Here is a 25,517-nt window from a genome sequence, read left to right on the forward strand (position 1 = left end):
GTGTTTGAGAATACTCTAGATGGTTCCGGAACGTTCTAGAATGTCATAGAAGGCCCCGGAATACCCTAGAAGGTTCTAGAAGACTCTGGAAGGTCATAGAGTATTCTAGAAGAGTGTAGATGTATATAGAAGTATAAAGAGTGATATGGAATAATCTAGAAACATTTAGAGAGTTGTGGTAGGATAGATATTTGTAAAGAAGGTTCTGGATGATTAATCTGGACCGTTGATTAGATTTAATCCTAACCATCCATTGAGGAGGTGGATGGCTATAAATAGGGATGAGAGTTAGAGTTTGGGGGTGTGAATCATTTGTAACCACATTTGAGCAATAAAGTGTTCTTCCACCAAAGCTTCCTTTCTCTTGTGTTCTCTTGTATTCTTAGCTTTCTTGCTAAGTATTGAGGGTTAGGCTGACTTGGTCTTAGCTCAAGAGGTTGAGTAAGTCCGAGTGCCGGCACGGTAGCGTTGGAGTGTGTCTAAGGCCGTGACAATTTGGTATCCGAGCAAGGTTCGAGAGGGAGCACAAGTCGCTTGTGGGAATGGCTTCTAGTATCACCATGGAGCATGTTGAGTCTCAAAGGGGAAGGGATACTATTCTTTCTCAATGGGGAGGCAAGAAGGTTCGTTCTTCAAGTGAGCCTAGAGGTAAGGACTCTAACTTCTTAGAAGAAAGAGTTTCTATGTTGAAAAATGTTCTATCCTCTATGGATGAGCGCTTCCAAAGGATAGAACATGACAAGGAGACCCTCGAGGCTCACGTATTAGGAGAACTAGATGCTTTCAAAGAAAGCATGCTCCAAATTGAAGAGAAGCTTGAGAATTCCTTAAAGTTATTTGAGGAAGTTCGAGGAGGCGAAATCTCGACCAACCATTATAAGGGAGACGACAAAGATTGATCTCCCCAAGCCAAAGGAATTCAAGGGCGTAAGGGACGCTCGTGAGGTGGAGAACTTCCTATGGCAAATGGAGAGGTACTTCGAAGGCCAAGGGGTGGTCGAAGAAGCAATAAAGGTACGCACTGCAGCTCTCTACCTTTCTGATAATGCTACTTTGTGGTGGAGGAGAAAGTGCGTAGATATGGAAAAGGGCACTTGCAACATAGCCACATGGGAAGATTTCAAAAGGGAATTGAAAAGACAATTCTTCCCTGAGAATGTGGTTTATGAAGCAAGGAAGAAGTTGAGGGAGTTGAAGCACAAGAGTACGATTAGCGACTACGTAAAGGAGTTTACTACTCTCACGCTTCAAATCCCCAACTTAGCATCAGAGGATGCATTGTTCTTCTTCATTGATGGACTCCAACCTTGGGCAAAGCAAGAACTACAAAGAAGGAATGTTAATGATGTCGATGAGGCCATCGTGGTGGCCGAATCACTCACTGAGTATCATAGGGGAGACTCTAAACCTAAGTCTTCCTCAAAGCCTAGTTCTGCTAAAGGTGGGGGAGACAAGGGGAGGAGCTTCTCAACCAAGAAGGAAGGAAAATACTCTTCAAAGAAAGAGTACGAAGAAAAAAGAAGGCTTTCGTGCCCAAAGGAGGATGCTTCGTGTGCAAGGGACCGCACCAAATGAAGGATTGTCCCAAGCTAGGGACTTTGGCATCTATTGCTGAGGAACGAGAAGCTCAAACTCAAGTAACTGAGTGTGTTGGATCTATCCAACACATAAATGCTGTGAAGACCAAAGAGGCAAGTACTGCAGAAAAGAAAGGCTTGATGTATGTCAAAGCCTTTATCAATGAAAAACCTGTCATGGCTATGATCGACACTGGTGCTACACACAACTTCATCACGCCTGATGAAGCAAGGAGGCTTGGGTTGAAGATCACCGAAAAGAATGGTTGGTTCAAACCCGTGAATACCAAGGGTGAACCCCTTAAGGGAGTAGCAAAAGGGGTTGAGATGACTCTTGGTTCTTGGAAGGGCCTTGTGGATTTCTCAGTAGCACCCATGGACGATTTTAAAATAGTCATCGGGCTCGATTTACAAAGGAAGGCAAATATAATACCTATGCCATACTACGACGTAGTATGCGTCATGGAGAAAGGGTCTCCGTGCATGGTCCCTACAGTCTCTAAAGTTGGAGGACCGCCGATACTCTCCGCTATGCAACTCAAGAAAGGGTTCAAGAAGGGAGAGATTACATATTTGGCTCTACTACAAGAGGAGTCAACACTTGAAAGAGAAGACGTTCCTCCCGAAATCAAGGAAGTCCTTGAAGAAAATAAGGATGTGATGCCTCCCGAGTTGCCAAAACAACTACCACCTAGGAGGAAGGTGGACCACAAGATTGAATTGGAGTTAGGAGCAAAGCCGCCCGCCTCAACACCGTATAGGATGGCACCGCCAGAACTCGAGGAGTTGAAGAAGCAACTCAGATTTGCTAGATGCTGGGTTCATCCGTCCATCGAAGGCACCTTATGGCGCACCAGTCTTATTCCAAAAGAAGCATGATGGTTCATTGAGGTTATGCATCGACTATCGAGCACTTAACAAGGTAACCATCAAGAACAAATACCCCATTCCTTTGATAGCCGATTTGTTTGATCAACTTGGTAGAGCCAAGTGGTTCTCAAAGCTAGATTTGAGGTCAGGATATCACCAAGTGAGAATTGCCGATGGTGATGAGCCTAAGACCACGTGTGTCACGAGGTATGGATCGTATGAGTGGTTGGTGATGCCTTTTGGCTTGACCAACGCTCCTGCGACCTTCTGTACCTTGATGAATGAGATCTTTCGACCTTACCTTGATCGGTTTGTAGTGGTCTACTTGGATGACATTGTTGTCTATAGCAATACTTTGGAGGAACATGTAGAACACTTACGAACCGTGTTCAAGATCTTGCGAGAGAATAACCTATATGTGAAGAAGGAAAAGTGTTCCTTTGCAAGGGATGAAGTCCACTTCTTGGGACACATCATTAAAGGTGGAACTCTCTGCATGGATCAAGGAAAGGTGAAGGCTATCAAAGAGTGGGAGCCGCCAAACAAGGTATCTGAATTGAGGTCATTCCTTGGGTTGGCTAATTACTATCGGAGGTTTATCAAGGGATACTCCGCTAAGGCTGCACCATTAACTGATCTTCTCAAGAAGAATCACTCTTGGGAATGGTCAAAGGAGTGTCAAAAGGCCTTTGATGAGTTGAAGGCTGCTATCACAGAAGGACCAGTACTAGCACTACCCGACTACTCAAAGGTATTTGAAGTCCACACTGATGCTTCTGACTACGCTATTGGAGGAGTTCTGATGCAAGAAGGACATCCTATTGCCTTTGAGAGTCGCAAGTTGAATGATACAGAGAGGCGATACACTGTCCAAGAGAAGGAGATGACCGCGGTGGTACATTGTCTGAGAACTTGGCGTCACTACTTGCTTGGTTCACACTTCATCGTCAAGACAGACAATGTGGCTACAAGCTACTTCCAAACTCAAAAGAAGTTAAGCCCCAAACAAGCTAGGTGGCAAGACTTCTTGGCTGAGTTTGATTTCGAATTCGAATACAAGTCAGGCAAGACTAATGTCGTAGCAGATGCGCTGAGTCGCAAGGCTGAGTTAGCGGCCATTTCTATGGTGGAAGGAGATATTATGCATATCATCAAAGAAGGGTTGCATCACGATCCATTAGCCAAGAAGTTGGTGGAGTTGGCTAGAGAAGGTAAGACCAAAAGATTTTGGTTAGAAAACGACCTTCTCTACACAAAAGGGAGAAGACTATACGTTCCTAAATGGGACAATCTAAGAAGGAAGTTGGTAAGAGAATGCCACGACACCAAGTGGGCTGGTCACCAAGGTCAGCGAAGGACCTTAGCACTCATTGAATCTTCTTATTATTGGCCTCAAATGAGAGCTGAAGTGGAGAGCTATGTGAAGACTTGTCTTGTGTGCCAACAAGATAAGATTGAAAACAAGACACCAAGTGGGTTGATTGGAACCTCTGCCTCCATCAGAGCGACCGTGGGAAAGTGTCTCTCTAGATTTCATCTCTGCCTTACCGAAGTCCGAGGGGTTTGGATCTATTCTCGTGGTAGTGGATCGATTTTCGAAGTATGCTACCTTTATACCTGCCCCTACTGACTGCACTGCAGAGGAAGCAGCACGACTATTCTTCAAGAATGTGGTGAAGTACTGGGGATTGCCTAAGAGCATCATTAGTGATCGAGATCCACGCTTCACAGGACGACTATGGATAGAGTTGTTCAAACTCCTTGGGTCGGAGCTTCATTTCTCAACAAGCTTCCATCCTCAAACCGATGGGCAGACTGAGAGAGTGAATGCCTTACTCGAGTGTTACTTAAGGCATTTTGTAAGCGCTAATCAGAAGGATTGGACAAAACTCCTAGACATTGCTCAATTCTCATACAATCTGCAAAGGAGCGAGTCTACAGGGAAGAGCCCATTTGAGATTGTGACTGGACAACAGCCGCTTACACCTCACTCTCTTTCTTCCTCTTACTCAGGAAAGAGCCCTGGAGCTTATCATATGATTAAGTCATGGGAAGAACAAGCAGATGTCACTCGTTCTTACCTCGACAAAGCTGCCAAGAGGATGAAGAAATGGGCAGATAAGAAGAGGAGGCATGCAAGCTATCAAGTGGGAGACAAGGTAATGATCAAACTTCTTCCACAACAATTCAAAGCCTTTCGCAAGGTTCATAAGGGTTTAATCCGCAAATACGAAGGACCATTTGAGATCATTGGACGTGTTGGGGAGGTTGCTTATAAAGTACAACTCCCTCCCTCTATGAAGATCCACCCGGTCTTCCATGTGAGTATGCTTAAACCATATCATGAGGACCAAGACGAACCGAGTAGAGGTAACTCGAGTCGTGCTCCGCCTGTGGTGATTAGATCTTTTGACAAAGAAATCGAAGAGATCCTAGCTAATCGCGTCGTGCGACGAAGAGGAGTACCACCAAGTATCCAATACTTGATCAAATGGAAAGGGCTCCCGATAACTGAAGCTAGCTGGGAAACTCGCGAAGATCTGTGGCAATTTCAAGAACACCTAGAGCGCTATCATGAACAGAACGCGACGAGGACGTCTGCGCATTAGGTGGAGGAGAATGTCACGGAAAATTTTAGAAGGTTAGATTTAACAGTGTTTATATAGTTTTCTGGAGTGTTTGAGAATACTCTAGATGGTTCCGGAACGTTCTAGAATGTCATAGAAGGTCCCGGAATACCCTAGAAGGTTCTAGAAGACTCTGGAAGGTCATAGAGTATTCTAGAAGAGTGTAGATGTATATAGAAGTATAAAGAGTGATATGGAATAATCTAGAAACATTTAGAGAGTTGTGGTAGGATAGATATTTGTAAAGAAGGTTCTGGATGATTAATCTGGACCGTTGATTAGATTTAATCCTAACCATCCATTGAGGAGGTGGATGGCTATAAATTGGGATGAGAGTTAGAGTTTGGGGGTGTGAATCATTTGTAACCACACTTGAGCAATAAAGTGTTCTTCCACCAAAGCTTCCTTTCTCTTGTGTTCTCTTGTATTCTTAGCTTTCTTGCTAAGTATTGAGGGTTAGGCTGACTTGGTCTTAACTCAAGAGGTTGAGTAAGTCCGAGTGCCGGCACGGTAGCGTTGGAGTGTGTCCAAGGCCGTGACACACTGCTTTGTTAAGTTGAATTCTCTTTTGTCTCCTTTTATTTATTCCTCTTCAATCAATGCTACTTAAATTATTACTCAATGGATAACATTTTATTTATTCATGTCAATTTATTTTAAATTTTTCTTTTATTTTTTCATCTACTCCTTTGTTAAGATTTTCACATATAATTAGTATATGATTAGATGATAATAATATCAAATAGGATAGTAAACGAATTTTTTTTTATTATTATTCTTTTTAACATGAGAATGCAATCTGCCTCTAATAATAATTAAATTATTCTTAGGGTAAGAATAAAAACTTATTTAATACTATAAATATCTATCTCTAATTTGGTTTGTGTATGGGATGACAATACAAATCAATTTTACCTTTTTTAATAAAAAATATTTAACCAAAACTAAAGGAAATCATTTATAAAGAATTAACTCAGCTTATTAAGAGGCAAGTAGTTAATTGAGAACCTAAATGAATAAATCTAGGCTAATATCACAATCTAAGCTTCGGTCAATTTTTTGTTGGAGCAATTTTAGCCTTAAGATGCAATTTCTAACAAAATAGATTTAAAAATATTGAAATCATGTTGTAATTTTTTAAAATTTATTTTTATCTAATAAAATATACTAAAATAGTCTAGAATATAATAATATATTTTAAAAATTACAATATCATTTAAAATTTTAGAATTCATTAGTGAAATTGAAGTTTTTGAGATCAAAATGATATTCCAAATTTTTAGTGATCCCAAATAGATACACTTGGCCTTAAAGCATATCAATGGTCAATATTTCCTTCAAATATATCATGTTCTAATGATTTGGTGCGTGTGGGACCCACTTTGGAATTAAGCATATATAAGACTCCGTTGGAGTGTCCACTAATACAACTCTCTAGTCAATTGATCAATTCTTATTCCTTTTTATAAAATGGCTTTTATGCATATTATATTATTTTGTTTCTGAAGTATTACATGTTAATAAAATTTAAATAAATCCCATTTCTATGAATTGTTGGTTTAAAATATACTACTGTATTATTTTTCATACAGTTAAGCATTTAACATTTTTATAATAGCTTTCACTTTTCATTTTATGTCACCATAACCTTTTTCTTCCTTTAACACTTTTAGATTAATAGATTTAAATATAAAAAAAAAACATACATATTTTCACTATACTATATGATTAATTGGTGGTAAATGGTTTGAAGTTAGTACTCAAAATACTATGCCATGCCACTTTGGAAGTTGCTACATGCATGAACATTGGTGAGATGAAGATTCAAAGTGCTTGATCATGAGTCTTCAAAATAATTTCCACATTCAAAAGGCTTGTGAATAGTTTCACACTAATGTACCAGAATATAGACATTTTGTTAAAACATCCAACACATAAGAAAATATTAAATTTCTAAATGAAAAAAAAGTAAAAAAATTATGCCAAAGCACTATAGTATGCCTAGTGATAATGATTTAGCCTCCTAGAGTATTGTTTAACTATGAGACATCATATTCTTATCTGTAGCAACAAAAAACAGACAAAAAACTTGGGACATCTTAGTTTTGGAGGTAGCAATGGTTACTAAATTACAAAATTAATATTCCTAGTTGACCTTTAAACATACACAATCATTGCTGCCAAACTTGAATGTAAAGACATAGCTAGCCTTTACATTTTTTCATTTTTTTTAAATAAAAGATTCAATTATTCTGTTAGTTCCTATAGTTTCATTGAATTTTCAAATAGGTCCCTATACTTTTTTTTTTTTCGATTGAATCCCTATACCATATCAAATTTTGTAATTAAGTCCCTATCGTGATAAAAATGCTGGAATTAACGAAATATTCTGTTAAACAAAACGAATATGCCTAACATTTGACTAAATATTCTGTATAGTTTAATAGAATATACGGTTAATTTCAATATTTTTGTCACAGTAGGGACTTAGTTACAAAATCTGATTTGGTATAAAAACTTAATTGAAAAAAAAAAAGTATAAAAACCTAATTAAAAATTCGATGAAATTATAGAGACCGACAGAATAATTAAACCTTTAATAAATAACATAGAAAACATTAGTTCTATATTTAAGAAAGAAAATAAATTTCCTCTATGTTCAATTACAAGGAACCTTAATGAATAGAAACAAAGACAAGTTAAACTCTTTGGTTCTTAGATCTACACAGAGGTACTACAACACAATAAGATACCTCTTCTATGAATAATATACCTTATTTTGGGTTAAAAGTATAATTCAACATAAGAATAAATTATAATTTTAACACTAAATTTTTTTAGCTCTTTTAAAATCAATCCTTATAGATCAATAATTACACCCATGATACTTAAAAGATGGTAATGTTTGATTAAACCTCTATATTGGACTACAAATATTATTTTGTTGGTAAATTAATCAAGTAGAAATTAACATGAGAGACAAAATGGTAGTTTATTTGTCAAAACACAAAAGAATACTCATGGAAGATAATATGAACAAGTTTAAACAAAATACAATTTCTTTCTCCAAGATCACATATTAACTTGCCAATTGATGATCCCTTAACTTATTATGAGAGCAAAACAACACATAATAAAATTCTTTCTGAGAGGACTTTGTTAAAAAAAAGGAACAAAATCTCCTAAATAAAAATATAATATCCCTATTTATAACAATTTGTGGGGAGTGGAGCCATATCATAATCATAGCTAACAATTTATCCCCCACACATGGCACATGCAAGCCTTACACTTCCCAACTTTGGGATTCTTGTGCAAAAGAAAATGTTCACCCTTGCATGGTTTCTTACATTTCAATCAAAACCTTTTGCTGATTTGATATCTCTTGGTAATTTGAAAGATCTTGATTGGAGATATAAACACTAAGAATATCTTCCCAATTTCTATGAGTATCTTAGTTTTTCTATCATGATCCTGACATGTAGGTGTATCTTGTTTGGGCTCCAATCAGAAGCTCAACAAGTTTGGCTGCAAAATTTGTTAACATCAGATATCAGATGCTCAAACTAGTCTACCATGATAAAACAACACTCCCTCCGTTACAAAATAATTGTCGATTTAGACAAAGTGAGAAACTAAAAGAATCAATGTAATTATACATTGGTTTTTTTCTTTTAAACTGTTTTCATAGGTATTAAGGGATGGAAAATAATGAGATATTGAGACAATGGAAGCAAAAACAAGACTGTCTTTTCTCTGTATCCAATTTTTTGTCGCGACAGAAAATTCCTAAAATTTTATCCTAAGACAACGATATTTTGCCTGTTTCTGTATCTGTCTTTTTCTCCAAACGAATTTGTGTCATTTTAGTTACTCTACCAACAGTTGCCAAATAAGGAATGTACCATTTTTGTCGAAATTGACAGTTATTCTAAACCAGAGGGAGTAACGACAAAGGAAATAAGCACCAAACCAACCTGTGAGAAATCCTATGACAGGTATAGGTTCCAAAACTTTCTCAGTGCCCTCAAGTCTTTGCCTAAAAAAATTAGATATGAAAATTTTAGTATCCACATTCCTCCTTCTTAGAAGAAGAATCACATTGTATAGATTTAAAAAAGTGAAAACAAGAAGGAAAAGAGAGGAAAATGTAAAATCAATCTTACCTCGTGTACTTGGTGAAGAATGGATCCCTCATAAGGTAAAGTACAAATAGCAGCTTCCTTCGTTTAATCTGAACGGTAAGCATTTCACAACAACTATTTAATAGGTTAAAGTTGAATATTACGACCAAAAAAACGATTGGACAACTACGAAAAATAAAAACGGCAGTTCTAGTTGCAATTTAACAATCAAGAATCAAGAAGGAAGGCTCCATATAGTATGACTCTAAAGTTTCAGGAACTTGTTTCTGAGAGCTTGAAAGAAAATCATAATGCTCAAACCTCATCCTTTTCCAGGGAAGAAAGATGATACTTCTGCTCATTCCTGTTAGTCGCTGATGTGGAAACTAGCGAAAGAATAGCGTTTGACAGGCATTCAGTAGCCAAGGAGAGGAACCAAGGGGTCCATGACCGAATACCACATTTTCGGATGCATAAAACATAAATAAGTGGTCTGCAAATAAACAGAACTTCCCCAATCAGAAACAAAGCCCCAGGAAGACCTCTTTTTGACAATATGGTGGAAAGTGTTGGTCTCTCCGCCCTTGGAACTGTAAGAATGCAGAGGGCAACGACTATTAGGTTGAGTTTGGATAACACTAATGATTTAATTTTTTTCCTTCTATTGTTTACAAATCAAAAAGTTTTATTTTTAACATTTTTATCCTATTTGGGAACATAGCTTATTACTTCTCAAAAGTCACTGCTAATACTTTTTAAGAAGTTAAAATATGTAGCTTATCAGAAGCACTTCATCTAAAATAGCACTTCTATTACCATGTATCCAAATATATATAAAAGCTACATTCCCAAATGGTGTCTTAGTTGAAACACTATAAAGAACCTAAAGGTTTTCCATAACACTAACAACTATTGCAAAAAAATTATATTTAAAATAGATTACTTGAAGATGCCATAATTGCTTGTTGGTGTTGAAGCCTACGAAACTGTGCAGGATCTGACACCATCCTTGCTGTATCTCCAAATTTACTCAACGCAGACAGTGCTCTTCCTTCCAGATTCGATGGGTTCGGACCATTTTTGTTTGACAAGAAACTAGAACCATAATGGCCATCAGGCTTGGACCCTTTTTGACCTGAATGCGTATCATCATTAGATGTCTCCCCTCCATGTAGCAGCATCTTATATCCACTCTTCCGAAACAAAGATAACCGAACGAGTACCCTGAATTGTATAGTGACTCGAGATAATAAGAAAAATGGATCAACGACTATAAATATAAACAAAACAATGGCATACTGAGGATAGTAAGAGGGGCCGAATGCTAAATTACATTCTACTACTTACTTGGTTCCTTCAGTAACAGCAAGGAAACTCCATTTCTTATCATCCCCATAGTAATGTTGTGCCACAACTTCAACTAATGTTTCCAAATCTTTTAGTGCAGATAAGCATAATGGATAAGGAAATGTATAAGGCTCCACAGAGCCTGTAATGTTTTGAGCAGGCGCTGTATCGATTATATGTTCATTGATAGCAGTGATAATGCCTAGAACGGTTGTCACTGCATAAATCATAATTTTTTCAATGAGGCACCAATTTCTACATTGTAGACAAATATTATTGGAGAAAAGAGAGATGATAATTAGATCTCATAAGTCATAAGTCATAAGATTAGTGAAATTTAGGCAACCAAAATATGTATGTGAATTTGGGAATTTGCAGCAACGGGATCTAAGAAGACTTACATCTCTGCCAAGTAAAGTGTTATTATTTTCTAGTAAGAATTTTCAGGATCAACATGAACAAATAATTGAAGTGGAATACCATAATCAGTTTTTACTTCAAATTTAGGAATCCACAGAGAAGTAACTGTTTGAATTGAGATAAAGTCTTGTATAATTGCAGAAATCCAAACAAGTAGCTAAAAGTTACCAAAATTACACAAAACCTGCTTCAGGTCCAATCTCTGATTCTGAGAACCGTTCTGGAAGAAGCCATGTCAAGCCCTGTCCACATTTTTAATCACCCAATGAGATAACAAGCAACACATACAAATACTCAACATAGAACAAACTTCATTCCAAGTTTCAACACAATATGCCCCATAGACTCATATGAAAGGCGAGTTACAATCATAGCAAAAATGAAATTTTCCTTATCATTTGTTTACTCATATTGTGACAATATTTTTATCCTCTTGTTCTTACAGAAGAGCATAAGCATCACAAGATAGCACATTACCACTTAATGTGAATTCATATTAAAATAGCCATTTTGCACAGATTTCTGTGTACTTCAGTGTCATTATATAATTACAAGCACTGAAACTATTAACAACACAATCATGACTTTGTTTACAAATTTTATTACTTGGCTGATTAACAATTAAACATTGGGGTTCATGACTTGCCGTAATCAAAATGATTGACTATATGCAATTAAACATTAGATACATGAATCCAAGTAAGCAAAATGAATAAATATAAAAAACATGTAACAGCATAATGATCACATTAACATAGCAAAGTAATCATACTAAAATCTCCCTACAAGTTGAAGTTCAAAGTCACATGAACAGCTATATATCTAAACATACTCCTCATGTAAGAACCCTTTGCACTTGGAGCATTAGTATCCACCTTACTCTGCAATTCACCTTTTTTTTAGATATAAACAAAGATCAAATTCTTCACCGCTCGATTATAAATGAATACTATGTCATAAACTATCTAAAACAGATGCTTAAATTCTCATATAAGACCCATAAATAATCACTACAAATCTAATAATATTTCATCAATACTTCCATTTTTAACACCAAATTAAAAAAAAAAAAAGATAGAAAGTGAAATTGGTAATCAAAAGCAAAATCTTACATTGGCCAAAGACTCCAACGAGTGCACATAATCTTTGTTCTCTCTGACCCATCTCTTGTAAGCTTCCATAGCCCTTCTTCACTCACTCCCTACAAATTTATCAAAAAATAGAAACTTCAAAGGCACCGAATTCGAACCTCCTATGCATAATTTGCAGGTTTCTGAAACGACCCAAATGGCCAAAGGTTCAAACTTTGGACACAGATTGCGCGAATTGAAGATGGGATTTCCAATCACTAAAAACAGGTAACGCAAGGCATTGAGAGGAACGAGGAGGTGTCGTATTTTATGATGAAAATTGAAGATTTGATCTTGACCGTTGATTCCACACTCCCTTTCTGAATCATACACCGTCAGATTGCAAGTGATTTTATGTTAGTAGAAATGTAGGGTGGAGATTAAAAATTAGATTTTGATCACGCGGTTAAAAGTTGTTGATATATATAAGCTTATGTTAGTATTATAGCGTTGGAATAAAATTGGATTAGCTAGTTGTGAAGAAGGGTTCCTCTTAATAGGGTTTGGTGTTTCTGAATTTCTGAGAAAACATTGTTCAACATGCAACTAACACTGGAATTCGGGTAAGTGTTTATTAATCCTTTTTTTAAATCACTTCTTGTAATTATTTTTATCAATAAATTTCCTTTTTCTTTGTCTTTTGAGTTGCTTATAACTGAGAATGTGAGAATAGGATTTAGGTTTTGGTCATGATTAACAATCTCTCTAGTTAACTTGTATACTTAGGTCTCCAAAATTTGATTTTTAGGATTGGAGTTTATCTAACATCTGTGAGCTTAGGTGAACTCTCGAGTTTGAATACTTTTCTTATTGGTAATATCCAACAGTATCTGAATGTTGCTGTGGTTGAAATTTTAGCTCTTGATCTTGTTTAGGTTCTTGTTCATCACAAGTAGTTTTCTCCTTGGTCTCTTATATTGTTGTTGTTTGGGGTTTTGTTTATTATGAGTAAAGAATATTTGGATTTTGGATCACATTTATTCATACATAAGCACATAACTATGTTTCACAAGTATGTTTTTAGGGATGAGAAAAATTATTGTCGACATGATTTATGTTATTTTGTGAAAAAAAAGCCATATCGAAGTGAACCTTAAGTGTCTTCGTGTGAAATAAGGAGTACATGTTACTGATTGTTGTTTCGAAAATTCTGAAAACTCCTAACATGCTTAAGAATTTAAACAATGTTTGTTCCTGATATTGAATTGACAGGATTCGTTCAGTTACGTTTCCACTTTCCAGTTAATAGATTAAAGCATCAGATGAAAAAAATTCATTTTGAGATATTTCACTGTGTACTATCTTTTGGGTTGTGTTACATTTGTAATCTTAATTTTTTTTGGTGACTATTTGTAATCTTAATTTGAAATAGGCTTGCTACATTTTAATCTAAACTATTGGAAGCTATTTTATAAATAGGTTTTCAAATTGGTTTTTCACTGTTTTAGCTAAACACTGCTGAGTTTTATACAGCGTCGTGTTCAAATAATTGTTCTGTTAGAACCTGGAAGTTTTGTCTGCTATATTAAGATGCGTGTTCATGTTTCCATTACAGAGGGGGATTGGAGCTTCTTTGTGACTCTAAGAAAATTCACAATGTCAATGTTGAAAACCAAAATGGAGAGGACAAGGTAATGCATGACTTAAAATATTAACGAAATAAGATATGCATGAAGCCGCTTTTATGATTGACATTCTTTTAAGATTCTTTTCTTCTTGTTTCTCAGCTAACTATGAAAGATTTGCTTTCTTGGGTGCGGACCAACTTGATTAAGGAGAGGCCTGAAATGTTCATGAAAGGAGATACCGTGTAAGTTTAATAACATAAATTGATCTTAGTTTTGCATTGCAAACAATTAATCATGTTCATCACTCATGCATGCACCTTGAATTCTTTAGTGGACAAGAGGAGAGACAATTGAGTTATGCTTAAGCTAACTTACGATTCGGGAAAAAATGCAATTGTTAATTGATCCCTGAACTTTAGCACGTATGCATTTTAAATCACATACTTTCAGAATTTACATTTGACACCTTCGGTTAACTTTTGGAAGCGAAATTTATAGAAACCTTTTCTGAACCATTAGTATACTTTAAGAGTGTCAAATTATACATTTTGAAAGTTTAAGGTGTAAAATGCTAAAGTCAGTTACTAAAGTTCCATCTACATATAATTTGAAGTATTATCAATTTTGATCATTACACGTGTGTTGAAGTTTGATAATTATTTCCGCTTTCTGCTGTTCGTGATGCAGGCGACCTGGAGTTCTTGTCCTTGTGAACGATTGTGATTGGGAGCTATCTGGTCAGCTGAATACATCACTAGAAGAGAAAGATGTGGTAGTTTTCATATCAACTTTGCATGGTGGCTAATCACTACTATGGAAGATCATCATCATCATCATCATCATCATCATCATCTAGTTGATGAAGTAATTGTTATTGATATACATACACGGTTTTTGAACTCATTAGTGAACCATTTACATGATAAGTAAAATTTTGGCATTCTAATGGGGGAATCCATTTACTGTGCTAACTATGCCATATGGGTTGAACATTATATCCTTTTGTATGACATTGAGAAAGTAATATTTACTTTTTGTTCCAAGAGCACCTTGATGATGAATTATCCTTTTTTTTTTGGTATAAACTTGTGAAACATATCTTTGGACAAATGTATATATTTGAACTCTAAAAATTGGGGTTTTGTGAACATCAAATCCAATCCAACGACGAAAAATAAGAATTCAGTATCTTGAAGTTCCTTTTTCTTTTGTTTCTTTTAGCTGGTTTCATAATGAATGTTGGGGTGTTTACTCAAATTTTCAATGACTGATAATGCTCAACCTAAGTCCTCAAAATGCGTAATTTTGATGTGGTAACTTGAAAAATAATTTAACATGGTTTAAATAGAAATATTTATATAAGTATGTATATGATAATAATGACCTTGCTTATGACTAAGTAGTTCCCTTTTTATAGTAGACCAAACAAATTTTTTTTTTTTCTGCTGGGGTTGTAGTAGTTACTACTTACTAGTTAGTTCTTACTTTGAACTGAAAAATGAGTTTAGTTTTTTAAAATTTTTGTGAAATTGAAAGCGTATAGGTCGTGTATGATATTGTGAGAAGGTGTTGGAGTTGTATTAAATAGGCTCAAAGAGGAAGCCCATTGTTAAAAGGCAAAGGAAAAAAAACCAAAATAAGTAGTAGGGAAGCCCAAGTCCATTAAAATGAAGATATAATAAAGAGATGTTGAGAGTGGGATTTGAACCCACGCCCTTTCGGACCAGAACCTTAATCTGGCGCCTTAGACCAACTCGGCCATCTCAACTTGATATTATTGTAGCTGATAAAGTTCTTTATGTATTAGTATTTTCTGGTAGATTAATTATTTTTGGTGTAAGCACTTGCACGAAGTTAATTGAAGCAGTTTAAAAAAATGGTTCTCTAAATGATATTCTTACTCTTAAAATCATGTAAAACATCATATGAGGGAATATAGATTGCATGGAATTACCTTATTATTGTTATTGTCATTATTATTACATAGCTTAATTTGCTTTCTAGACTAAAAAGATATCAACTGAAATTAGTTAGAACACCGTTAAACATGTCATTAATTTTTTTTTATTTTGTCAAATTTATCGGTATTCTCTTACAAAAGTAATCCCAGTTAAGCATTGAAAATCCCATCAAATAATAAGAAAAATGTCACTTTCTTGAGAACTAAGTTCTTACTTCATTAACAATATGGTAAATATACATTGTACTATTCTTTCTGCAAGTTGTTTACAATGTGAATTTACATATTTACAAGCACATATGTTACCAAAAGTTAATAAAGTTACTACCATTCACATAGCACACTTTGGAAGTTTAATTTCACCCCAAAAAATAAGTGAGCAAAATTTAACCATCATCAGAAATTTGAAGCAGAAGCAAGACCAAACATCATTTTATCATGTGTCAAGCTTTTAAAAAAAAGTCACACACAAGAAAATTTTCTACCAATAACAAACTAGAGTTATTATTTTGCATGTCACTTTTACTTGGAATTTGAAGCAACCTAAACTAAAGTATATTGATATGAAAGTGTCCAACTCAAAAATCTGTGATATACAAGTGAAGAATAAAAGAATATTCATGAAACAACTTGGACTAACCTCTGTTTTTTTTCCTTTTCTTTTCTTTTTCTCTTTGTTGTTTACATGAGAAAGCTACTTCTAAGTTGTAACATTAATAAAATAAATAGAATGAATAAAAAGAATGTGGACCAAAAATGCCTATTATTCATTAATGGAAGATCCGTCAAGCCTTCTCCTTTCTGATTATGGCCAACTGTTCTTCCGCCTCGCTTAGCTGCTGCTTTAGTCCCAATACCCTGCGCTCTAACCGCTCCTCTGGGTCTGTACTACATGGTGGTTGATACGGTGTTTTAAAATGTTTTGAAAATGCTTTCAGAGCTTCAACGCCAGTAACCTATAATGTGCACTTCCTAGTTAAAGGTTGACATAAACAAGGTACTATATATGTATGCTCCATGTAACAACTTTTAAGGAATAAACTTAGTGTATTTTACACCCTAAACTTTCTTAATTCGCAATCCAACAATTTTAAGGTGTCAAACGGTGTGAAAAAGACCTTTAGTTAACTTTCATTCCCTACAAAATCACATGTTCATGTGAAAAGTGTTCTATGAACACAATTACCCTTTGAAGAAGAGAAAGTTTGGAAGAAAAGTTAATTGAATGTCCTTTTTTGCATCGTTTGACAACTTTAGAGTGTCAAATTGCAAAGTTTAGGGTATAAAATGCACATGAGCCGTTGTTCACTTTGGGGGTTGCAATTGAATATTCTCTAGATTCTATGATATGACAGTATGACATCCTCTGAGCCATGTAACCAACTTAGTTGTTATTGTTACATATATGCATCGATCGTCCCTGAATATCATTATCAACAATACAACAAGTGAACGACTTACCTCTTCTGGGAGTAATGGCAACTTGGTGATGTGAAAGTCATCATACAATTCATAAAATTGATTCAGATATTTCTGTTGCATTTTCATTCTTGCTTGAAGTAACTTGGATTCAACATCTACAAGGACAAACAGTTTAGCAGACAGTATACATACACACATAGAATTTCACTAACTTCCGATGAACTCGTTCTAAACGATATGACAAGCACACTACCTTCTTCGTCATGGATTACTTGATTAATAATAATATTGTGTGTGTCTATCTCAAACTTTGCAAGTTGTTGAACCAATCTCTCTGTTTCATAAAGTGAGAGGAATTCCGGAATGCAAACACAGACGAAAGTTGTCATGTCCTGTGATCAAAAGAAGTATAACAGAGATTAATTGGAAGAAGATTATTGGTACCGTACTTGGTGACTAATACAACGCCAAGCATATAAGAATTACCGTAAATAATTAAAATATGGTAATTAGAACGCTTTAGTTGATCACATTAATTGTCAAACGAAGAGAGCTAAAACAAGATTCCCAAGCCTTAAAAGAACATCTAATTTGGTGAAGAGGAGAAAAATCATTATGTTAAAAACAATTAATAACAGACATTAAATGGAGTAAATACCGGATCTTTGAATTGCTGGTTAACTTGTTCAATTACATCCTTCATGCCTTCAAGCCTCCCAAGAATTGCATCATCACCAAAATCATCACCCATACCAAACATACGAGTCATCTGTGGTGTAAATTTAAAAAAGTTTCCTATTACACTATGGATGTTGAAGCAAACAAACTCGTACTATCCGATGAAAAATCAAACAATATTCCACTCAGCAGATATATAATTATTGAAAAGAAATAATATTAATAACAAAATAACTCATCATGCATCAAAAGATGGCTAGAGAACCATCTACCTATAAAAGAAAAAATAAAGAAAAAATATGATGAAAGAACAAAATCCTGTTATCAGATAAATCTTCTATATGTTAGAAATAGGTCAAGGTCATCACAGTATTAGAAACATAACCAGAATGTAATCAACTTCTAACTAGTGGATGAAATATCATGTGATGAAGAAAAGAAGTATTAAGTTCATACCTGATTAAGCAATCCACCAAATTTGCTTTTCAAAGACATCATTTTTGCAAGGCCCTTCTCTAAAACAGATGGGAATTGCAATAGTCTGAGTGTATGGCCAGTGGGAGCAGTATCAAATACTATTACAGAATAATCCAGTGTCTGCACCAATCTGTAAGTTATTATATGTCAACAGAGGCTTATCAAATGAAAACTAATTTAGAAGGTAGTTAAAAGAAATTGTTTAACATGATTAAGAGTCAAAGTAATCTTACTTTAGCATCTCCGCGAAGCTCATGGCCTCATCGATTCCAGGAATTGCACCAGCTAACTCTGAGAACCATTTTTCCATCCCATCAGAGCCTGAGGGGTTCTCTTGTTCAGCCACAGGATCCACCTCCTGCAAAGGATCAAAATTTCAGAATATAATTACAAAAAAGAAAAACCGAAACGAATTCCTGCATATCAGGTTCCTAAGAAAGCCTTAGACAACATGGGCATGATCAAATTCATCAAAAGCCTAAACTTTTACTAATAATAGTAATAAATCAAATTACATGACATGTTTTTGCAACATAATCCGGAAGAACTAACAACTTAAAATGGCCATGTTGAAATTCATCAGAAGGCATGCTTTTTTAATTAAGAATGGAAAAAATCATATCATCCAATCACAAAGCATCAAATGAGATGATTTAGAACCGTGAGCAAAAGAATTACAACAAGAGACATGCTCAAATTCATAAAAAATACATGGTTTTGAAGCATGGACCAATAGAAATGACATGATGGGCATGCTCAAATTCATGAAAAGACATAAACTTTCATTAATAATAACAATAAACATAATAAATCATATTACAGAAGGAACAAAGCATCACAAAAAACATGGCTTTGAAGCATGAATGCAGATAGATAGCATGCATAGTTAGTACCATGGCATAGAGATTGGTGAAACCGTTGACAAGAATAGGGGTGTGAGTGAACTTCTGCTGGAAAGCATCGCTAAGATTGTGAGCAGGGTCGGTTGAGATGATGAGAACGGAGGATCTAACTTGGGAGAGGAGGACGGAGATGATGGAGCTGCATGTTGTTTTTCCAACTCCCCCTTTTCCTCCAACGAACACCCACTTCAGTGTCTCTTCTTCTAGAATGTTCCTCACCGTACCTTCCACCTCCGAAGTCTTCTCCATTCTATGATTATATAACAAACACACCCACTTCTCTCTCTCTTTCTTTCTGTGATGTGGTTTTTGGTTTGATGATTGAATGAATGAATCTTGGGAAAGAGAGAGAAGACCGGGGTGGTTCGTTTTCTGTTATTGTGTGTGGTTGTTTGTTTATGAAGAAATCTAAGCTGAGAAAAGTGAACTTTTATATGTTCCTTTCTCAGATTCTGGAAATATTCAAGGGGAAATGGAAATCTTACCTGAAAATATATTTTACTTTTGTTCTGAAAAAATGGGAGAAAAATGAAGGAAGAAACCAATTTTTATTATTTTTCTGTTCTAATTAAAAATAATTTCATGAATTAAAATCGTCCTTTATATGGTTTTAATAGTTCTATGTAACCAATAAATTATAATTTAAATAATATAATTTTTTCATACTCACCTAAAATTTATGGGTTCGAATTTCACTCTTAACTTAAAAAAAAAAATAATCCTATAAATATGGACAAATCGCAGGTAATATGAATTATTAATGTGGTTTTAATTACACCAAATAATAATAATAATAATAATAATAATAATAATAATTTATTATTATTATTATTATTATTTTCGTGTATATTCTTTTGTAGATTTTTTATTTTTGATATTAAAAGTGATTTATAAAAAAATGCGATAAGATAAAAAACAATCTTTTATACCATAAAAAATACAAAAAATGTGTGCATAAGAAATAATAATGTAAACATCAGGTTTTTTTCCCTAAAAAAATATTTTAAAATTTTTTTAAGAATTAGATGAGAAATCTAATAAGTTTAGCTTGAATTCCAAGTGTATATATAGCATATATAAATGAAATAGCTATAGCCTGTATATAGGCCTAGGGTGTTTGCGATTTTGAGATAAGAAAAGAAAATGGCTATATGAATAGCATATGTTGCATTTTATATTGAGCTCAATAATAGAAGAGTTTCACATTCTCTATATATAGTAACGTATAATTTATAAGACAGTTCAATGTTCATATGCATATATACATTAAAAAACTAAAACTAATAATAATAATAATAATAATAATAATAACAAATTGAACACAGCCTTTGATAAAATAATCTTCATCATCTTCTTCGACTCTCTTCCCTTTCTTAATCCTATCAACACTGAATATAATGAATTGACATCTTTCGTTTATGTTACGGCATGGCCCAAAACTCGCGCGGGCCAATCCGATCCGAGTCCTCGCCGGCCCAGTGGTGCGTCCTCCACCCGACCCGGACACGCGTCCCGTACGGCTCGGACACAGCCGTGGGACAACACCTTTGAGGGTATGGGCCTGCCCATTGGAAGGGCCCACTACTGACATGTATATAAGGGGGAGACTGGCTCTCCCCCCAAGGTACGTCACATTCACGCATCATTTCCTCTCCGCCTGCACATATTCTGACAAGGGCGTCGGAGTGTCTTTGCAGGTGGCACCCCCCTCTTCCATCAGAAGTGCTCGGGACCTCGCTCACCCGGAACCAGGAAACCACGACCAGACGAGCTTCTCCACCATCCGAAGCGTTGACCTCAGGGTCCTAATCCGAACCGTCCGGTACCCGACCTACCGAACATTGGCGCCGTCTGTGGGGACTCGTTCATGGATTTCGTGCTGGTCCAGACTGGGACTGGTTCCGAGGTAGCGCCTCCCATTCTCGGGGGAGGCGCCGTCGCGACGGAATCCCGGCAGCAGCAACGGTCGCCCCCGAGGGATGCGACGCAGACTCACGAGAGACGCCCCTTCGGGGGACGGGTGACAACCACGCCAGGATAATGCAAGAACTACGCCACAGAATGCAGGACTTAGAGCGCAGGTTAGCAGAAAGAGAGCGCGACCAACGCTCCCCAGAGCGGAGCCCCACCCGTTCCCGTTCAAGAAGCCGCTCGAGGCGCACGCCGAGCCCCCAATACGAGTCGGAGAGCACTGGGGAACGGGTACGTCCCAGAAGAAGAAGTCGCGACCCCATTATCTACGCCCGACACGAAAGGCGGCGCGCGTCGAACAGAGGCAACGAGGAAGCCCACCGCGAGAACAATGAGTCGAGAAGAACTGCCCGAGGACCCGTCATAATAGGGGCGACCCCTTTCCACCGCTCTGTACTCGAGGTCCGACTACCAAAACATTTCGACAAGCCGACAGACATGAAGTATGACGGAACGCAAGACCCCCTGGAACACTTGACGGCCTTCGAGGCCAGGATGAACATAGAAGGGGTGGGAGACGAGATTAGATGTCGCGCTTTCCCGGTCACCTTAGCGGGCCCGGCAATACGGTGGTTTAACAACCTCCCGCAAGGCTCGGTGACCCAATTCTCAGACATCCGCCGCGCCTTCTTGGCTCAGTTCACAACTAGGATTGTCAAAGCCAAACACCCAATCAATTTGCTGGGGGTGACCCAGAGACCCGGAGAGCCGACCAGGAAGTACCTGGACCGTTTTAATGACGAGTGCTTGGAAATTGACGATCTGACGGACTCAGTGGCAAGTTTGTGCTTAACGAACGGGCTCTCGAATGAGGATTTCAGGAAACACCTCACCACGAAGCCCGTCTGGACGATGCAAGAGATCCAGGGCGTGGCCAAAGAATACATTAATGACGAGGAAGTCAGCCGAGTTGTGGCTGCCAATAAACGGCAGCCCGCCTACAACCAACCCCAGCACTTCGAAGCCAGAGAAAGACCAAAGGAACACGCCAAGGACGGCGGTCCGAGCAAACCATCCAAACCGTTCCCCCGAGTTGGGAGGTTCACCAACTACACCCCCCTTACGGCATCGATCACTGAAGTTTACCAACAGATAGCAGAAAAGGGGATACTGTCGAAGCCCCGACCACTGAAGGACAGGACGGGAGGAAACAAGAACCTCTACTGCGAGTACCACAAGGGTTACGGGCACAAGACCCAAGACTGCTTTGACCTAAAGGATGCCCTCGAGCAAGCTATCAGGGACGGCAAACTCGCCGACTTCTCCCACCTTATAAGGGAACCAAGGAGACGCAACCGGGACAACGACAACGAGGACAGATCCCGATCAACAAGACGATGACAGGAGCCAGAGGGTGACGACCACGGTCTCACGGTGGTAAACGTGGTGACGGCCAGGAATACCGCCCCGAGGTCGAAATCGGCGCAGAAGAAAGATGCCAAGGTCTTAGCGGTCTCCACCCCACCTGTTAGAGGTCTTAAGGGTCTCCCACCTATCTCTTTCGGCCCGGAGGACCAATGGTTTGACGAAGTGCCGGAAAGTCCGCCCATGGTCATCACGGCTAGGGTCGGAACTGGCCTCGTCAAACGAATCCTGGTAGACACGGGGGCAGACTCAAACATCATGTTCCGAAACGTTTTTGATGCCCTGGGATTGAGAGATTCCGACCTGACGACCGACCAGCACGGTGTGGTAGGGTTAGGAGACCACTTCATCAAGCCAGACGGAATCATCACACTCCCGACCTCTGTGGGACAAGGGCAAAGACGAAGGACAATCATGGCAGACTTTGTAATATTACGAGATTCAACGGCCTATAACATCATCCTGGGGAGAAAGACCATTAACGACCTGGGGGCAGCTATCAGTACGAAACTACTGGTGATGAAGTTCATCACCGATGACGGATCCGTGGGATCCCTCCGGGGCGACTTGGAAACGGCAGTCGCTTGCGACCATGCCAGCCTTTCTCTCAGAAAAAAATCAAAGGAGGCGTCAGGGGTTTTCCTGGCCGACCTGGACGCCAGGGTAGACGACAAACCCAGACCAGAGCCAGAAGGAGACTTGGAGAAGTTCAGAGTCGGCGAGGAGCACGATAAGTTCACATTCATAAACAAAAACCTCCCGCACGAAATAAAGGAGCCTTTGATGGAGATGATCAGGGCTAACGCCGACCTCTTTGCCTGGACGCCTGCCGACATGCCAGGGATAGACCCCCAGCTCATGTCGCATCACCTGGCCGTAAAGGCAGGAGCCAAACCAGTGGCCCAGAGAAGGAGGAAAATGTCGCAGGAAAGGGCAGACGAGGTAGCCAAGCAAACGGCCAGCCTCTTAGAAGCGGGATTCATCCGGGAATTGGATTACTCGACTTGGTTGTCGAATGTGGTTCTGGTTAAAAAACACAACGGGAGGTGGAGAATGTGCGTAGACTACTCTGACCTCAACAAGGCTTGTCCCAAGGACTGCTACCCCCTACCTAATATTGATACGCTCGTCGACGCAGCGGCAGGGTACAGATATCTGAGTTTCATGGACGCCTATTCAGGGTACAATCAGATACCGATGCACCGACCCGACGAGGAAAAAACGGCGTTCATAACGCCAGGAGGCATCTATTGTTACAAGGTCATGCCATTTGGCCTAAAAAACGCAGGAGCCACATACCAAAGGTTGATGAATAAGATATTCAGCGAACTCCTGGGCAAAACAGTGGAAGTTTATGTAGATGACATACTCGCAAAGACCGCCCGACCTGACGATCTCCTGAGTGACCTTAACGACGTTTTCTCGTCCCTACGACAACACGGCATGAGGCTTAATCCACTCAAATGCACGTTCGCCATGGAGGCCGGAAAGTTCCTAGGCTTCATGATCACTCAAAGAGGAGTGGAAGCCAATCCCGAAAAATGCCAAGCCGTCCTTCAAATGAAGAGTCCGGGTCGCATCAAAGACGTCCAGAGACTCGCTGGGAGATTGACAGCTTTGTCCCGTTTCCTCGGCGCATCGGCGGCAAGGGTCATACCTTTCTTCAACTTAATGAGAAAGGGAATGACGTTCGAATGGACACCAGCGTGCGAAGAGGCATTCAACCACTTCAAGCAAATCTTGGCGGCACCACCAGTCCTCGGGAAACCCAGAGCCGGAGAACCGCTCTACCTCTATCTATCAGTAACCGAGGAAGCGCTTGCCGCGGTCCTCGTTACAGAAGAAGCGAGGACACAACAGCCCGTCTACTTCGTGAGCAGGGCACTCCAGGGACCAGAGCTGAGGTACAGCAAACTGGAAAGACTGGCGCTGGTGCTCCTAGTATCCTCCCGAAGGTTAAGACAATACTTCCAGAGTCACCGTATAGTTGTGAGGACAGATCAGGCGATTCGGCAAATACTGCAAAAACCTGATTTGGCTGGAAGGATGATGACCTGGGCCATCGAGCTCTCACAATATGACCTACAGTATGAGCCTCGACACGCAATCAAGGCCCAGGCAATGGCTGACTTCTTGGTGGAGGTAACGGGCGATCCTCCCGAGGAAACGGGCACACGGTGGAGGCTTCATGTGGACGGAGCCTCCAACCAAACGTCCGGAGGAGCAGGGGTCATCTTGGAAAGCCCAGCAGGGGTCATCTATGAGCAATCGACCAAGTTCGAGTTCCCAGTGTCGAACAACCAAGCAGAATATGAGGCTCTCCTAGGCGGACTAATGCTGGCTCGGGAAGTCGGGGCGACGAGGGTCGAAGTATGCAGCGACTCCCAAGTCGTCACCTCGCAGGTAAACGGAAGCTACCAAGCCCGGGACCCCCTCCTCCAAAAGTACTTGGAAAAGGTTAAGCAAATGACAAGCCAGTTCCAGGAGGTCATTATCCAGCACGTTCCAAGAGAAAAGAACACACGAGCAGACCTTTTGTCGAAGCTAGCGAGCACAAAGCCAGGATCGGGTAACCGGTCGCTCATCCAGGGCATGGTGAAGGAACCAACGGTCGCCCTCCACCTGACGGAGGCGAGCCCCTCATGGCTGGATCCCATTACCAACTTCCTGGAACTCGGCAAGTTACCTGAAGATGAGAAGGCGGCCAAAGCTTTAAGAAGGGAGGCGGCCAGATACGCAATCATACAGGGACAACTATTCAAAAAGGGACTCAGCCAGCCCCTATTGAAGTGTTTGCACCCCGACCAAACGGACTACGTGCTTAGAGAAGTCCACGAAGGGTGTTGCGGACATCACATCGAGGGCAAAGCCCTAGCAAGGAAGCTCATCCGAGCAGGATACTACTGGCCAACAATGATGAAGGACTCGAAGGAATTTGTCACAAAATGCACAAAGTATCAACAAAACGCCAACTTCCACAAGGCACCAGCCTCCGAGCTAAGCTCGCTAACGACTACACGTCCTTTTTCACAATGGGGAGTCGACCTCCTGGGACCCTTCCCGGTCGGCCCAGGACAAG

The 25,517-nt window shown here is 38.9% G+C and overlaps 3 protein-coding genes and 1 non-coding gene across 4 annotated transcripts; 1 reads left to right on the forward strand and 3 right to left on the reverse strand.

Moving 5' to 3' along the window:
• Nucleotides 1-8,107: 8,107 nt before the first annotated feature.
• Nucleotides 8,108-12,563, reverse strand: LOC112728382 (peroxisome biogenesis protein 16). The gene is made up of 8 exons (XM_025778477.3): nt 12,078-12,563; nt 11,150-11,207; nt 10,546-10,762; nt 10,142-10,422; nt 9,520-9,788; nt 9,241-9,308; nt 9,052-9,113; nt 8,108-8,602 (listed from the first exon to the last, which is right to left on the reverse strand). Exons 1-8 carry the CDS (start codon nt 12,144-12,146, stop codon nt 8,541-8,543), a joined length of 1,086 nt encoding a protein of 361 aa, XP_025634262.1. The 5' UTR covers nt 12,147-12,563; the 3' UTR covers nt 8,108-8,540.
• On the forward strand, nt 12,509-14,706 carry LOC112728383 (ubiquitin-related modifier 1 homolog 2). The gene is made up of 4 exons (XM_025778478.3): nt 12,509-12,658; nt 13,651-13,726; nt 13,823-13,905; nt 14,351-14,706. The coding sequence occupies exons 1-4, from the start codon at nt 12,636-12,638 to the stop codon at nt 14,466-14,468; spliced, it is 300 nt and encodes a 99-aa protein (XP_025634263.1). The 5' UTR covers nt 12,509-12,635; the 3' UTR covers nt 14,469-14,706.
• Nucleotides 14,707-15,350: 644 nt separating this feature from the next.
• Nucleotides 15,351-15,431, reverse strand: TRNAL-AAG (transfer RNA leucine (anticodon AAG)). The gene has a single exon. It is a non-coding gene; the product is annotated as a tRNA-Leu (tRNA).
• Nucleotides 15,432-16,158: 727 nt separating this feature from the next.
• LOC112728384 (ATPase GET3A) lies at nt 16,159-19,623 on the reverse strand. The gene is made up of 7 exons (XM_025778479.3): nt 19,094-19,623; nt 18,434-18,558; nt 18,180-18,330; nt 17,704-17,814; nt 17,299-17,437; nt 17,085-17,200; nt 16,159-16,579 (listed from the first exon to the last, which is right to left on the reverse strand). Exons 1-7 carry the CDS (start codon nt 19,349-19,351, stop codon nt 16,409-16,411), a joined length of 1,071 nt encoding a protein of 356 aa, XP_025634264.1. The 5' UTR covers nt 19,352-19,623; the 3' UTR covers nt 16,159-16,408.
• Between the last annotated feature and the right edge of the window lie 5,894 nt (nt 19,624-25,517).

This window comes from Arachis hypogaea, chromosome 12, assembly GCF_003086295.3.
Source record: "Arachis hypogaea cultivar Tifrunner chromosome 12, arahy.Tifrunner.gnm2.J5K5, whole genome shotgun sequence".
Lineage (NCBI taxonomy): Eukaryota > Viridiplantae > Streptophyta > Magnoliopsida > Fabales > Fabaceae > Arachis > Arachis hypogaea.

Coding starts and splice junctions, on each gene's coding strand:
- LOC112728383 (XM_025778478.3), top strand. CDS start 12,636: ATGCAACTAACACTGGAATTCGG. Junction 13,727..13,822: donor ACCAAAATGGAGAGGACAAG/GTAATGCATGAC, acceptor CTTGTTTCTCAG/CTAACTATGAAAGATTTGCT. Junction 13,906..14,350: donor TTCATGAAAGGAGATACCGT/GTAAGTTTAATA, acceptor TTCGTGATGCAG/GCGACCTGGAGTTCTTGTCC.
- LOC112728382 (XM_025778477.3), bottom strand. CDS start 12,146: ATGGAAGCTTACAAGAGATGGGTCAGAGAGAACAAAGATTATGTGCAC. Junction 9,789..10,141: donor AGCAATTATGGCATCTTCAA/GTAATCTATTTT, acceptor GCATTCTTACAG/TTCCAAGGGCGGAGAGACCA. Junction 8,603..9,051: donor TGTCATAGGATTTCTCACAG/GTTGGTTTGGTG, acceptor CAAATTTTGCAG/CCAAACTTGTTGAGCTTCTG.
- LOC112728384 (XM_025778479.3), bottom strand. CDS start 19,351: ATGGAGAAGACTTCGGAGGTGGAAGGTACGGTGAGGAACATTCTAGAA. Junction 18,559..19,093: donor TCACCAATCTCTATGCCATG/GTACTAACTATG, acceptor GATCCTTTGCAG/GAGGTGGATCCTGTGGCTGA. Junction 16,580..17,084: donor TGCCATTACTCCCAGAAGAG/GTAAGTCGTTCA, acceptor TGCACATTATAG/GTTACTGGCGTTGAAGCTCT.